Here is a 14,651-nt window from a genome sequence, read left to right on the forward strand (position 1 = left end):
ATTATTTTTACTATTTTAATTAGAAATAATTAATTAGATAGATTTTTGCATCTATTTTCATGAAGGCTATTTGTCAGTATAATAGTTTTGTGTGTTCTGTTTTTGACACTTTGTAATATCAAGGTTACTTGAGCACACGGCTATGGAAGAACACAGGACTTATGTGTTTCTAGGTTGAGCAGAAGTCACCTGTGAAGCCTCTGGGGCCAGGTGCCTTTTAGGGGCTAGTTCTTTGACAGCTTCGGTGATTTGGAAGGTGTCTTCCAAGGGGAGTGCTTCCAGGGAGCAGGAGCTCAGAGTCCGCCCATGGAGGGCAGGGATGTTGGGGGAGAGGGTGTGGATAGTCCCCTCCCCATGACTGATCCTGCCTCCTGCCCACCCCCAGTGCAGCGATGGGGTCCGGGGCAATGGGGCCTGCCTCTGCTTCCCAGACTACAAGGGCATCGCCTGCCACATCTGCTCCAACCCAAACAAGCATGGAGACCAGTGCCAGGAAGGTGGGTGGTCCTAGCCCAGGCTGCCTGCCAGGGAGAAAAAGGGTCTGCTTGGAAAGGGGTCTGGGGACTCCCAAGAAGGGGAACAGAGCCCCAGGAGGAAGGATGAAGGCCAGAGGGAGTTGAAGAGAATTTGGGAACAGAAATAGGTGTCTCTTTCACCCATGCCATGAAGAGAACTGTCGTTTAATCTAAAGCATTCTGGATTTAGGTTGGACACACAGAAGAACTTCCTGATGGTGGTGTTGGGGGCAGGGCAGCTAGAATGGGGTGCCTGAAAGCAGGGGACGCCCCCTCACATTTCCTCTGCCTGCCCATTGAGTCTGGGATGACCTCTGACTTTGTGACCCCGAAGTCAAGTCTACACCGGTGGCCCCATTCCCAGCACCCTCCACTGCACCCTGGCCCCCAGCCAGCCCTGCCCTCCCTCAGTGTCCAGCTCTCGTCTCCTCCCTGCAGACTGCGGCTGTGTCCACGGTCTATGTGACAACCGTCCAGGCAGTGGGGGCGTGTGCCAGCGTGACACGTGTGCCCCAGGCTTCAGCGGCCGCTTCTGCAACGAGTCCACAGGGAGCTGTGGGGCCTCAGAACGGGCCCAGCACTGCCACCTGCATGCCCGCTGTGTCAGCCAGGGGGGCGTTGCCAGGTGGGGACTCAAGCTGCCCCTCTGCCCAGTCCGTGACCTAGCTGTTGGCTTGCTCAGCCTCTAGCCTCTTCCAGAGGCTGAGTGGAGGCCTCTGGTTCACCTGCCCCCAGGTGTCTCTGTCTCGATGGCTTTGAGGGCGATGGCTTCTCCTGCACACCCAGCAACCCCTGCTCCCACCCGGACCGTGGCAGCTGCTCAGAGAATGTCAGTCTGGCCCCTTCCCTTAAGTCCTGGCCCAGGGGCGGGAAGTGGGACTCTCTTGCCCTCTTCCCACCCCCCTGCAGCCTTGAGTCATTTATCGGTGGCTCTCACAGGCGGAGTGTGTCCCCGGGGCCCTGGGCACCCACCACTGCACATGCCACAAAGGCTGGAGCGGAGATGGTCGCGTCTGCGTGGCCATCGATGAGTGTGAGCTGGATGCACGAGGAGGCTGCCACGCTGACGCCCTCTGCAGCTATGTGGGACCCGGGCAGGTGAGGTGCAGCAGGCCTAGAGACAGCAGAGTAGTGGGGGGTGGGTCTCTGTTCTCGGGGCCTCTCTTTCTACCCCATCTGACTCCGGGAACGCAAGCTCAGGGTCTTAAACATCAGACACACATGAGAATCCAGTTCTGAAATGTTGAGTCATACAATCTGGAAGCAGCAGACATGTGCTGGAAGCAATGTGAAGGCCATGATAGTTTTAAAGGAAGGTGCATTCCAGTGCCAGTGTAAGGCAACACTTTTTCCAAATCAGAAGGCTGTGACTCCTGTCTCTCAGCCATGAGGACTCTTGTAACTGAAGCTGTAAGTTCTCTGCTCTAACTGGCCACCGGGGCCATCGTCTTCTGACAGTGAGTTCATTCACTCATTCGTTGCTTTCCTGTGTGTTACTAGGCACTTGTTACTTGCTAGTCCCTGTTCTAGACTTAGGAATTCCATGCTGAGCAAAGCAGGAAGAGACCTCTGCCCAAGGGGAGTGATGTCCCCAAATCTTTATTTATTTATTTATTTTATTTTTACTTTTTTTGTGAGGAAGATTAGCCCTGAGCTAACATCTAATGCCAATCCTCCTCTTTTTGCTGAGGAAGATTGGCCCTGGGCTAACATCTGTGCCCATCTTCCTCTACTTTATATGGGACTCCGCCACAGCATGGCTTGACAGGCGGTGCATCGGTGCACGCCCGGGATCGGAACCTGCGAACCCCGGGCCGCCGAAGCAGAGCGCGCGCACTTAACCGCTAGGCCACTGGGCTGGCCCCTCCCCAAATCTTTAGACTCATGGAAATCCAGCTCTGAAACTTTGCAGTCTCAGAATCTAGTCACAGGATTCAGGACCTGGAGGCTTCCATATGAAGCATTTCAGGCCTGGTGAACCTGAGGGCTGGCTGGCACTTAAGAATCTCTAATATGCCAATGGGGGGCCAGCCTGGTGGCGCAAGCGGTTAAGTGCGGGCACTCCGCTGCGGCGGCCCGGGGTTAGCCGGTTCGGATCCCAACGCACTGCTTGGCAAGCCATGCTGTGGCGGTGTCCCATATAAAGTGGGGGAAGATGGGCACGGATGTTAGCCCAAGGCCAGTCTTCCTCAGCAAAAAAAAAAAAAAAAAAATAGGAGGAGGATTGGCAGATGTTAGCACAGGGCTGATCTCCTCACACACACACACACACACACACACAAATATGCCAATTGGGAGGCCAGGCCTGGCTGGTTCAGGACCCTATCCTCCCACCCCATGATAGCCTGGACCACCAGCCTGTGGGGCAGTGAGAACTCAAATGGGCATGAGAGCCAGAGCTCTTATCAGGAGCTGTAAGGTTCAGAACTAAGGACGGGAAGAAGCAGGTTGAGATGCCCCCAGCTTGCAAACAAGGGCAACTGAGATCTGAGGAGTCACCTCTTACTCACCTGCAGTGTGGACAAGCCCAAGGACATTGGCATTTAGGGGGAGGTATCAGAGCAGCTAAGCAGGGTGGCAGGGTTGGAGGTGGGATCTGAGCCGCTATCCCTGGGGCTGACTTGGCAAATACCTGCCCACACACCGCTAACCTCAATGGCCCTGGCAGGGCCCAGGCCCGAGAGCAGAGGGGCATTGAGTCTTCATGGACACTTCCCTGCCAATGCCATCACTTCCTCAGACTCATCCCAAGAGCCAGTCTCCCCGCAGGGCCTCAGTCTCCCCATCTGGAACATGGGTCTCCAAGGGTGGGGCTGGGAGAAGTTCCTCTGGGGTCTGAGCAGACCTCCCCAGGGGATAGTGCCCATCGAGAGCTGAGTGGAGGAGGAAAGGATTGGGTGCTCCTGCTAAGATGGGCCCTCTGCTCGCCAACCTCCCCAGAGCCGGTGCACCTGCAAGCTGGGATTCGCAGGGGATGGCTACGTGTGCAGCCCCATCGACCCCTGCCGGGCGGGCAACGGTGGCTGCCATGACCTGGTGAGGGGGAGAGGGCTCCAAGCCCTGGGGAGGCTCTCTGGGGTGGGCCTCGGCTGCAGCTCTCGTACTTTCTCTGGGTGTCTCTGTCTCTGGTCAGGACTGGAATCTTTCTAAATCCCAAATCCTAACATGTCACCCGCTTGCCCACAGGATAGAGCTTTCAGTCTTCCTTATTAAGGTCCCAGCCCCTGCCTAGCCTCCTCTCTCCACCCTTGCCCTCGCTGTCCCCATTCCATGCTCCTGCAGTCACTCTGAGCTCTTCGCTGTCCCCTGACCTCGCTCTGCTCTAACACCACCACACCTCTCCCTGGGTATTCCCGGAAGGCCTCCCTGCACCACACTTTTGGCCTGGCTAGCTCCTCCTGCTCTCAGCTCAGGCCTCTCTTGAGGGTCCAGAACCTTCTGGATGTCCCACAGCCCTGGGCTTCCCGGACCCATCTGTCATGATGGGGTGGGGTAACTCATGTCAAATTCTCAGTGATCTTGGAGAGCAGAGCCAAGCACACCAAAGGAGCAACATGAATGCAGACTGGATGGATGGAGAGATAGATGGTGGGGACAGGTGGCTGGATAGGCAGACAGCAGGAGGATGGGTGACAAGGGTGAACAGAGAGATGGAGGATGGGTGCTGTCCTGCTGGCCATACGGGTGCTGAATGGAAGGCTATGTCTTTCTGCCCCACCCCCTCCCCAGGCCACCTGCCGGGCAGTGGGGGGAGGTCAACGGGTCTGCACATGCCCTTCTGGTTATGAGGGTGATGGCCTCAGCTGCTATGGAGACATCTTCCAGGTGAGTGGTTCCCTATGCCTGGGGAGGAATCCTCTCATGCACCCAAAGTGGGAGGGCAGTGCTCGGGGTCCTGCGGGGAGGGGGACTCGGGTTTGTCCTTAGGCCTGTGACCTCAGCCCCTTCCCTCCTCTTAGGAACTGGAGGCAAATGCCCACTTCTCTGTCTTCTACCAGTGGATCAAGGTAGGATAGGGCAGAATGCTGGGGTTTGGGCTCACATTCAGGAGGCCTCCCTGGATGCAGGGGCGCCATATAACATCTCCAAGAGCTGGAGGCGGGGAGCAGGTGATCTCAAGATGGTGGCTGCCTTCATCCCTCCTCCCATCCCCCTGCACACTGTGTGCACAGAGTGCCGGCATCACTCTTCCTGCTGCCAGCCGAGTCACAGCCCTGGTGCCCTCTGAGTCTGCCATCCGTAGGCTAAGCCCTGAGGACCAGGCCTTCTGGCTGCAGCCGAGGATGCTGCCCCAACTGGTCAGGTGGGCAGCCAGGGCTGGGCCCCGGGAGGGGGCTTCTGTGGGAGACCTAGCCCCTCCCCAGAGGTTCTCAGCTTGGCATGTGTCCATCCCTTGGGGTGGAGCCCAGTCCTAGCGGGTCTCTGTAGGTTACACTAACCTGGTTCATGGTCCGCCAAACTGTGCCCCCTCAGGGCCCATTTTCTCCAGGGCGCCCTCTCTGAGGAGGAGCTGGCCCGGCTGGGCGGGCAGGACGTGGCCACCCTGAGCCCCACCACACGCTGGGAGATTCACAACATCAGTGGGGTATGTGGTGAACTCCGGGCAGAAGAGGGGACCATGCAGGGCACGGAAGGGAACTCGAGTGGCTGTAGGCTTCCCAGACCAGGGACCCCAAGGGATGAGATCAGGGTCCTCTCACCCTGCCCAGGACTAGACTCAGAGGGTGTGCTCAAGACACTTTTGCTGCTGGGCAGTGACCACCCTGCCAGAGGTTGTCTGTTCCTTTGTCTGCATGTGCATACCTGTCCCTCTCATGCCTGGGCTCTGGTGAGGGTCTGTGTGCCCATCTGGTGGGTCCTGAGTCTGAGGGTATCTGGGCCAGGCTGGGGGCCACCAGTGGGAGCCTGTGTGCCCAGCAGCTTCTCTGTTGGTGCTGCACTCACTTTTAAGTGTCTACCTGTGTCCACCTGTGGCTGAGCTCTGCCTGCTGTCTTACAGAGGGTCTGGGTGCAGAACGCCAGCGTGGACGTGGCTGACCTCCTCGCTACCAACGGTGTCCTACATGTCCTCAGCCAGGTATGGCTGGAGGGGGTGTGCGCAGGGAACCTCCTATGCAGGCCGAGGGGCAATGACATGCTGACATGCTGCCCACATGCTGCATGCCAGGTCCTACTGCCTCCGAGGAGGGCCGTGCTAGTTGGGCAGGGGTTGCTGCAGCAGCTGGACTCAGTGCCTGCCTTCCGCCTCTTCCGGGAGCTGCTGCAGGTAAGGGCAAGATGAGAGAGGGGAGTGGCTGGTCAGGGGCGCCCTCCCCGAGGTGCAGAGGGGGCTGGCTGGCTCCCAGGGTCAGGACTCAGGGCGATGATGCCCTTCTCTGACCCTGGCCCTCTGCTCCTAGCACCACAGGCTGGTACCCCAGATTGAGGCTGCCACTGCCTACACCATCTTTGTGCCCACAAACCACTCTCTGGAGGTCCAGGGCAACATAAGCAGCCTGGTGAGGTCACCCGGACGGGGGCAACCGAGGGGGAGGGTGAAGGCCTGGGAGGTTTCTCATCCCACAGCAAAGGGACACAGGAGGTAGAACACACTGTCTGGGGCACTTGGTGGTCCTGGAGCCCCCTGAGCTTCTCCTTCCCCCCAGGACGCAGACACAGTACGACACCACGTGGTCCTGGGGGAGGCGCTTTCCATGGAAGCCCTGCAGAGGGGGGGACACCGCAACTCCCTCCTGGGCCCTGCCCACTGGCTCGTCTTCTACAACCACAGCGGCCAGGTTTGGGGGAATAGGAGACCCTACCCTGGGGAACCCTGCTCTTGAAGACCTCTTCTCTTTGGATTTCCCCCACCTGGGAGCCTCCAACCTCTGCTCCAGGGATTGCCCATCCTGGGAGACCCCCCACTCGTGGAGATACCCCCGGCCCTGGCCTGTAGCCCCCGAGGTGAGGGTGGTGGTGGGGTGGGATGGGTTCAGCCTCCTATCCCACTCCCCAGCCTGAGGTGAACCATGTGCCACTGGAAGGCCCTTTGCTGGAGGCCCCTGGCCGCTCACTGTTCGGCTTGTCAGGGGTCCTGACAGTGGGCTCAAGCCGCTGCCTGCATAGCCACGCTGAGGCCCTGCGGGTGAGAGGCTGGGACAGAGGAGGGTGTCTGGGGAGTTCAGAGCTGGAATATGCTGGCTGGCGGGGAAGGGCACTTGGTCAGGGCTGGAGCTGTCAGCCTGTCCTAGACGAAGGAAAGTGAGTTTGGGGGCCCCACTGCAGGGCCCCCTGACGCTCTGCCCTCCCAACCCCCAGGAGAAATGTACAAACTGCACCCGGAAATTCCGCTGCACTCAGGGCTTCAAGCTGGAGGTGCGCCTGGGCTTAGCACAACTGCGGTCCTGCTTCGCCTGCTCTCACTGCTCCCACGTGTCTAAGCCCCCGGGCCCTGCTCTGCTCACCCAGGCATGGGGAACTGGAACAGCGTGGGCTGCTCCACTTCCCTGGTAGAGGCCAGGAGGCCTGGGCCCAGGTCTGCCCAGAGAAGGCATCACTTGGACTTGTGGCCAAGGCCTGTGACCCTGTGCAGGGCCTGGATCCTGCCTGCCCTCTCCTTGTCACATCTGTCTGTCTTGGCCCTCCCTGACACTTCTGTTATCCTGCTCGTCCCTATCACCCACTGATACCTGTAGTCTGGTTGCCTACCCCCCGAATCACTGCCCTGCAGCTACCCCAGCCACTAGCTGAGCCCTCCTGCCTGTCCTTGTTTCCAGGACACTCCCAAGAAGAGCTGTGTCTACCGATCTGGCTACTCCTTCTCCCGGGGCTGTTCTTACACGTGTGCCAAGAAGATCCAGGTTTGCCCTGAAGTACCCCCCACCCACGTCTTTGACCAGAGAGAAGGAGGTAGGAGTGGGGCTAAGGGGAGGAGCCTGGATTAGATTTCAAGGGCAGAAGCAGGGCTGGGACTAGAGTGAGCCCAGTGAAGCAAGGGCCCCAGAGGAAGGGGAAGGGAGAGAGGTCCAGGTCAGAGGGGCCAGTGTTTGTCCCTGTGGCCACGATCCTGTGAGTAGGGATGGGAAGAGGGAGAAAGGGGCTCAGCCTGGAGCTGACAGCATCAACCAAGCCCCCAGGGGCAGCAATGGGCCCAGCTCGGCCCCTCACTGTGGGATCTGGCACAGCCCCTCCCTGCTTGAGTCTGTTTCCCCACCCTTGCCATGGGGAGGGTTGTAGGAGGTGGGCTCCATTTCCCTGGGTCCAACTTGCTTTGTTCTCTGGCTTTGGGGCCCCAAGATGCTCTCCCCCTGCCCTGACCCTTCCCTTCTTCCTGACATCTGTCCTGGCCTGTGCTGGACCTCCTTTGCACCCCCTCCCTGCAGGTGCCTGACTGCTGCCCCGGCTTCTTCGGCACACTGTGTGAGCCATGCCCAGGGGGTCTGGGTGGTGTGTGCTCAGGCCATGGGCAGTGCCAGGACAGGCTCCTGGGCAGTGGAGAGTGCCGCTGCCAAGAGGGCTTCCATGGAACAGCCTGTGAGATGTGTGAGCTGGGCCGCTACGGGCCCAACTGCACTGGAGGTGAGCACGAGGGAGCAAGTGGGAATGGTGGGCATCCTGGCAGAGGACACCCCAGCAGGAGCAGGATGAAAGCACTGGGTAACTCCTGTCCTCCCCTGTCCCACACCCAGTGTGTGACTGTGCCCACGGGCTGTGCCAGGAAGGGCTGCGCGGGGACGGAAGCTGTGTCTGTAATGTGGGCTGGCAGGGTCTTCGCTGTGACCAGAGTGAGTGGCCCCAAGGGGAAGAGGCAGGTGACCCCTGGGGAGGTGGTTCTGGGGTCTGAATGACCAGGACCATCCTCCTGCCCTCCAGAAATCACTGGCCCTCAGTGCCCAAAGAAGTGCGACCCCAATGCCAAGTAAGTGAGCTCAGCCTGGGGCAGGTGGGCAAGTGGGTGGGGAGACTGGGAGCTGGGCAGGGGCTGGACAGGCATAGGCTGAGCTGTTGCCATCCCTCCCAGCTGCGTACAGGACTCGGCTGCAGCCCCTGCCTGTGTCTGTGCTGCGGGGTACTCGGGCAACGGCATCTACTGTTCAGGTCCAGCCACACTGAAGCCCCGGGCCCCCTTGAAATTTTGGGGTGGCTTTCCCTGAAGAGCCCTCTCCACTCCCTTTAGGTCCAGTTTCTATCCCTGTCCCATCTGGGGTCTCACCCCTCCCTCTGACCTTTTCCTTTCTCATATGCCCTGCTCCTCTGTCCCTGTGCCTGTTCCTCACAACTCTCTGGGATCATTTACCCCTAGAGGTGGACCCCTGTGCCCATGACCATGGGGGCTGCTCTCCCCATGCCAACTGCACCAAGGTGGCACCTGGGCAGCGGACATGCACCTGCCAGGATGGCTACACTGGCGACGGGGAGCTGTGCCAAGGTGAGGCTGGGATCCCCAGCCTGGGTGTATGTGGGGTTAGGGGTCTGACTTCAGTGATCTGAGTTAGACTAGGCAGGGGTGTGGGAACTGAGGTGATGAGAGAGTAGGGGATGAGCACCTGAATGGACAGATGAATGGAGGAGCTGCCTAGGGCCAGCCCTCATCCTAGTGTCTCTTCCCTCAGAAATTAACAGCTGTCTCATCCACCATGGAGGCTGCCACCTGCACGCTGAATGTATCCCCACAGGCCCCCAGCAGGTCAGCACAACAGTGTTGACACTGGGGCTGTGCCATTCCCCCATAGGGTGGGGCCTCCTCAGACCAAGTCTGGGGAGGGGGTACTACTCCTTCTGTTCTGGGCACTGGCCTACTCTTGGGTCCCAGCAGCCCCACTGATCAGGATTTGGGACAGGTCTCCTGCAGCTGCCGCGAGGGTTACAGTGGGGACGGCATCCGGACCTGTAAGCTCCTGGACCCCTGCTCCCAGGTCAGGCCCCCAACCCCACCCCATTTCAGAGGAGGAGGGGACTGAGGCAGGAACCAGCCCTCCTCACTCCCAGCAGGGTCCTAAGGGCCTCTGAAGGGTGACCCACCCTCCCCACGATCTCAAGTCTGACAGACCAGTAGGAAACAGGGCTTTGGGGGTTGGAGAGGGAACTTCATGGTGCCCTCCCCAGTGCTAGTTGAGGCAGAGGAGTCCTGGGATCCACTGATGCCTCTCTCTCCGTTCCCTGCCTCAGAATAATGGAGGCTGCAGCCCCTACGCCATGTGCAAAAGCACGGGGGATGGCCAGAGGACCTGCACCTGTGATGCAGCCCACACCGTGGGTGATGGCTTCACCTGCCGTGCCCGAGTCGGCCTGGTAATGATGCCCAAGTTAGACCCCTGACCCAACCTTGGCTATGCCCCCATGGGCCTGACCCATGATATTGGTTAAGACCCCGTATTTGAGCCTGATCCTGACCCTGACCATGACCCTGAGCCTGACTTCTGAGTCTACCTGGGCCTGACTCAGCTGTGATCCATAAAACTAATCCTGACCCCAGCTCAGATCTCTCTGGCTTTCCTTTCCTCATCTCTGCCTTGGCCAGATCTGGCGCTACAAGTGCTGGGACAGGCAGCAGGCCCTCAGTGGGGGCCACCCAAAATCTGAGCAGATCCTTGCCCCCTCCCCCCCCAGGAGCTCCTTCGGGACAGGCATGCCTCATTCTTCAGCCTCCACCTCCTGGTGAGTGACCAGCTGGCCTCCGCTTCCTCGGTCCAGCCTGGGCTTCCCTCGCTGCAGATCCCTCTGGTCTCCGGGCCTCGGTATTCTCATTTGGTCAGAGGGTTGGCTGGTCTGGTCTCTCTGAGTCCAAGTCATTCCCGGAAGGTCTGTGGAAGCCCCAAGTTGGTCCCAGGTTGCCCCTCTTCCACTCAAGCTGTTCCCCCATCCCTCCAGGAATACAAGGAGCTCAAGGGTGACGGGCCTTTCACAATCTTCGTGCCGCATGCAGATCTAATGACCAACCTGTCGCAGGTAACGCAGGCCCCCCCCCACCCCCGTAAGGCTGGGGAGGAACGGGAACTCCGGGGGGTGGGTACTGCATGGACAGAGGCGGCAGTCAGGGCACCCCCTCTACCCTCACGACTCCCACTCCAGGATGAGCTGGCCCGGATTCGCGCCCATCGCCAGCTCGTGTTCCGCTACCACGTGGTCGGCTGCCGGCAGCTGCGGAGCCAGGAGCTGCTAGAGGAGGGCTATGTCACCACGCTCTCGGGGCACCCGCTGCGCTTCAGCGAGAAGGAGGTGAGCTCAGGCCCCGCCCCCGGGTCGGCCCGACCACGCCCCGGCTCTCCGCCGACCCAGGACTCAGCTGCTTTCAAACCCCGCCACTGCACGCCTATGCTTGTCCCCCCCGTTTAAGACCCTCTCACCTCCTCTGGGCCAGGGCGGGCTCTCATTGATGAGAGGGATATGAGTCGGCCCGGACTTCCCTCTCCCATGGGCATATCCCCGGGCTCAGGACTTCTGAGCCTGGCCCTGTGCCGATGCCCGCTCCCACCAGCTGTGTCCCGCGCCGCTGCTGTTTCTCTGGGAGGGAGGGGAGACCCCGCCCACCTTCCGCCCCAAGACTTGCCCAACCCAGGCTCCGCCCCCGCCTCTGGCCCCACCTGCAGCTCCCGAGCACCCCACCAATTGACTTCATTCAGCCCCCGGGCCCCCCCCATGCACCCGTGCCCCGCCCCTAGGGCAGCATATACCTCAACGACTACGCGCGCGTGCTGAGCAGCGACCAGCAGGCGGTGAACGGCGTCCTGCACTTCATTGACCGTGTCCTGCTGCCGCCTGATGCGTTGCACTGGGAGCCTGACGCTGCCCCAATCCCACGGGTATGACCTGGGCACCGGCCTGGGGGCTGGAAGGCCGGCGGCTGGGGGCCTGGGATCCTCCCTCCCCGCCTGACCTCCCTGCTCACAAGCTCCTTTCCCTAGAGAAACGTCACCGCCGCCGCTGAGAGCTTCGGTTACAAGATCTTCAGCAGCCTTGTGACGGTACTGCTCCTGTGTGTGGGCCTGTCAGTGTGCATATGTGCACGTGTTACCTTGTGTATGCTGGTGACTGTCACTGTGTGTATGCTCACCTGTCTGTGCACACCCACTTGTGTATGAACCTATCCCTTGTGGGAGTGAGCTTGTCTGTGTGCATAGGCCATATCTGTGTGCATGAGCCTCCCAGTGTGAGCATGTGTCTGCTGAAGCGTTCCCACATACCTGACAGCAGGTACCTAAATGCATGTTTATCCCTGCATTTATGTCCATGTCTATCTGCCTGGGATGAAGTGTGGCTGGTGGGAAGGCCGCCTGGGTCCCTGGAGCCCCTTCCTGGTCTCTACATTCCAGCCCCCTGCCTCTGCCCACCAGTCTCTGACTGGGCTGTGACTGCCATACCTCTGCTCCATCCTGGCAGGTGGCTGGCCTCCTGCCCCTGCTTCGAGATGCGTCCCATAGGCCCCTCACAATGCTGTGGCCCACAGACTCCGCCCTGCGAGCTCTTCCACCTGATCGCCAGGCCTGGCTGTACCATGAGGACCACCGTAACAAGCTGGCAGCCATTCTTCGGGGCCATGTGATCCGAAACATTGAGGTGGGTGCACCCCAAGACCTTGGTCCCCACAGCCTGCCTGCCCAGCTCCAACCGTACCTCCATCTGCTCAGGCCTTGGCATCTGACCTGCCCAACCTGGGCCCACTCCGCACCATGCATGGGACCCCCATCTCCTTCTCCTGCAGCCGTGCCCGGCCGGTGAGTCTGGAGAGGCTTAAATGAAGGAAGCAGGAGGCAGGGGCCCTGGCATAGGGGGGCTGCAGTGCACCTGTGACCCCCATGTCCCCCACATCCTCTGCCTGCAGGGTGAGCTCACGGTGGGTGAGGATGATGCCCACATCGTGCAGCGGCACCTGCCCTTTGAGGGTGGCCTGGCCTATGGCATAGACCAGCTGTTGGAGCCACCTGGCCTTGGTGCCCGCTGTGACCGCTTTGAGACTCGGCCACTATATCTGGTGAGGGAGGCCGTAGCCCAGAGGTGGATGGGCAGGGGCCCAAGCCCACCTGTCCTGTCCATCTACCTGAACTTGCTGTGTTGGCCTCCATTTGTTCCAGAAGATTTGCAGCATCTGTGGGCTGGAACCGCCCTGTCCTGAGGGCTCACAGGAGCAGGTAAGGGGCTGGGAGCTGGGTGGGGTTTTGGGCAGGGTCTAGGCACCACCAAGTCAAGCTGTCTGCAGCTTCACCTCTCTTGGCCCAGGGCAGCCCTGAGGCCTGCTGGCGCTACTACTCAAAGTTCTGGACGTCCCCTCCCCTGCACTCCTTGGCACTACGCAGCATTTGGGCCCGGCCCAGCCTCTGGGGCCAGCCCCAAGGCCTGGGCAGGGGCTGCCATCGCAACTGTGTCACCACCACCTGGAAGCCCAGCTGCTGCCCTGGTCACTATGGCAGTGAGTGCCGAGGTGAGCGTCCTGAGGTTGCAGATGCTGCTGCCTGGCTCCTCTGGCCACCAAGATAGCCAAGGGCCATTGTTCCTGAGAAAGGGTGTTGGGGTGGTCAGAGGCTGAGGCAGGTCTGCAGGGGAGTGGATCTTACAAGGAGAGAATGCTCTAAGAAGTGGGGTGGGTATGTAGATGGTGCTGGGGTTCCTGGGTGTTCTCCAGGGCATGGTGGCCTGGAGGGTTCTCAGTGCAGGGACTTAGGTGGACTGCTGCTTCTGGAAGAGCCTTGACTGCCGCTGGGAGGATGGATGGTGTGGCTAGGCTGGGGATGCATGTGTGTGTGCGGTCCTGATATGAGCCCCTGGCCCCACCTCACCTCTCCCACTCCATCCTCTAGCTTGTCCCGGCGGCGCCAGCAGCCCCTGTAGTGACCATGGCATGTGCGTGGACGGCATGAGTGGCAGTGGGCAGTGTAGGTGCCGTTCGGGATTTGCAGGGACAGCATGTGAACTCTGCGCCCCGGGTGCCTTTGGGCCCCACTGCCAAGGTGGGCTGTCCTGCCCCACCCTGCCCTGTCCTGCCCCCTGATTCCCTTGGCCCGTGTGCCAACTCCATCCTCCTGCCTGTCCCTCTCTTCAGCCTGCCGCTGCACCTCCCATGGCCGCTGTGATGAGGGCCTCGGGGGCTCTGGCTCCTGCTTCTGTGATGAGGGCTGGACTGGGCCACACTGCGAGGTGCAGCTGGGTGAGCGGCCCTTGTGCTTGTGCCCACCTGCACACTCATGTACACTTGCACACACCAAGTGGAGGCAGTGAGGGTAGGTGGGAGGGAGCCCGGGGGCATCTAGGAGGGCAGCTACTAACCTGGATATGTGTGGTGGGCCCTGGGGGACAGAGCTGCAGCCCGTGTGTGCCCCACCCTGCGCACCCCAGGCTGTGTGCCGTGCGGGCAACAGCTGCGAGTGCAGCCTGGGCTATGAAGGGGACGGCCGCACGTGCACAGGTGAGCAGGTAGGCAGGGATGTGAGCTGGGAGGCCCCACTCCCCTCTTGTCACCTGGTCCAACCACTTTCTCCCTGCTCCCAGTGGCAGACCTGTGCCAGGATGGGCGTGGTGGCTGCAGCGAGCATGCCAGCTGCAGCCAGGTGGGCACAGTGGTCACCTGCACTTGCCTGCCCGACTATGAGGGCGATGGCTGGAGCTGCCGGGCCCGCGACCCCTGTGCAGATGGCCACCGCGGGGGCTGCAGTGAACATGCTGACTGCCTGAACACTGGCCCGGTGAGCAGGCAGGGAGCCAAGAAGCCGGGTGGAGAGGCCCCCCAGAGCCGCTCCCCAAGTCCCTGAAGGGCACCCCCCTCTGCTCTCTCGCCCCAGAACACACGGCGCTGCGTGTGCCACACTGGCTATGTGGGTGATGGACTGCAGTGTCTGGAGGAGCTTGAGCCGCCTGTGGACCGCTGCCTGGGCCAACCACCACCCTGTCACGTGGATGCTGTGTGCACTGACCTGCACTTCCAGGGTGTGCTTCCCTGCCCCCCCCAGTGCCCCAGCTTTACCTCAATGACAGCTGGCTGACCTGTACCCCTCCCTTCTGCAGAGAAACGGGCTGGTGTGTTCCACCTCCAGGCCACCAGTGGCCCTTATGGTCTGAACTTCTCAGAGGCTGAGGCGGCATGTGAGGCCCAGGGAGCTGTCCTTGCTTCTCTCCTTCAGCTCTCTGCTGCCCAGCAGGTGTGTAGAACTCGGGAGCCAAGCCTGT

At 60.7% G+C, this 14,651-nt stretch overlaps 1 protein-coding gene across 8 annotated transcripts in view; it reads left to right on the forward strand.

Annotated features, from left to right (window-relative positions):
- The window catches only part of STAB1 (stabilin 1), a 28,069-nt gene that overhangs the window by 11,775 nt on the left and 1,643 nt on the right, over positions 1–14,651 (forward strand). For 4 of the 8 annotated variants that reach the window (XM_058560544.1, XM_058560498.1, XM_058560554.1 and 1 more), the window contains 40 exons: positions 386–497; positions 954–1,140; positions 1,251–1,344; positions 1,455–1,613; positions 3,456–3,551; positions 4,245–4,340; positions 4,475–4,522; positions 4,688–4,818; positions 4,989–5,100; positions 5,515–5,592; positions 5,683–5,781; positions 5,915–6,013; positions 6,161–6,292; positions 6,511–6,639; positions 6,813–6,869; positions 7,271–7,354; positions 7,877–8,072; positions 8,183–8,278; positions 8,367–8,412; positions 8,515–8,591; positions 8,797–8,922; positions 9,107–9,180; positions 9,335–9,409; positions 9,663–9,785; positions 10,104–10,151; positions 10,365–10,442; positions 10,566–10,712; positions 11,156–11,296; positions 11,399–11,458; positions 11,874–12,050; positions 12,122–12,208; positions 12,316–12,465; positions 12,566–12,622; positions 12,711–12,912; positions 13,289–13,438; positions 13,531–13,635; positions 13,786–13,893; positions 13,977–14,170; positions 14,267–14,411; positions 14,490–14,623. In XM_058560544.1, the coding sequence (XP_058416527.1) occupies positions 386–497; positions 954–1,140; positions 1,251–1,344; positions 1,455–1,613; positions 3,456–3,551; positions 4,245–4,340; positions 4,475–4,522; positions 4,688–4,818; positions 4,989–5,100; positions 5,515–5,592; positions 5,683–5,781; positions 5,915–6,013; positions 6,161–6,292; positions 6,511–6,639; positions 6,813–6,869; positions 7,271–7,354; positions 7,877–8,072; positions 8,183–8,278; positions 8,367–8,412; positions 8,515–8,591; positions 8,797–8,922; positions 9,107–9,180; positions 9,335–9,409; positions 9,663–9,785; positions 10,104–10,151; positions 10,365–10,442; positions 10,566–10,712; positions 11,156–11,296; positions 11,399–11,458; positions 11,874–12,050; positions 12,122–12,208; positions 12,316–12,465; positions 12,566–12,622; positions 12,711–12,912; positions 13,289–13,438; positions 13,531–13,635; positions 13,786–13,893; positions 13,977–14,170; positions 14,267–14,411; positions 14,490–14,623 (4,509 nt within the window). The remainder of the gene's footprint in view (positions 1–385; positions 498–953; positions 1,141–1,250; positions 1,345–1,454; positions 1,614–3,455; positions 3,552–4,244; positions 4,341–4,474; positions 4,523–4,687; positions 4,819–4,988; positions 5,101–5,514; positions 5,593–5,682; positions 5,782–5,914; positions 6,014–6,160; positions 6,293–6,510; positions 6,640–6,812; positions 6,870–7,270; positions 7,355–7,876; positions 8,073–8,182; positions 8,279–8,366; positions 8,413–8,514; positions 8,592–8,796; positions 8,923–9,106; positions 9,181–9,334; positions 9,410–9,662; positions 9,786–10,103; positions 10,152–10,364; positions 10,443–10,565; positions 10,713–11,155; positions 11,297–11,398; positions 11,459–11,873; positions 12,051–12,121; positions 12,209–12,315; positions 12,466–12,565; positions 12,623–12,710; positions 12,913–13,288; positions 13,439–13,530; positions 13,636–13,785; positions 13,894–13,976; positions 14,171–14,266; positions 14,412–14,489; positions 14,624–14,651) is intronic. The other 4 variants (XM_058560535.1, XM_058560518.1, XM_058560509.1 and 1 more) reach the window with 4 other exon arrangements.

The sequence above is a fragment of the Diceros bicornis genome, chromosome 2, assembly GCF_020826845.1.
Source record: "Diceros bicornis minor isolate mBicDic1 chromosome 2, mDicBic1.mat.cur, whole genome shotgun sequence".
NCBI classification, from domain to species: Eukaryota; Metazoa; Chordata; class Mammalia; order Perissodactyla; family Rhinocerotidae; genus Diceros; species Diceros bicornis.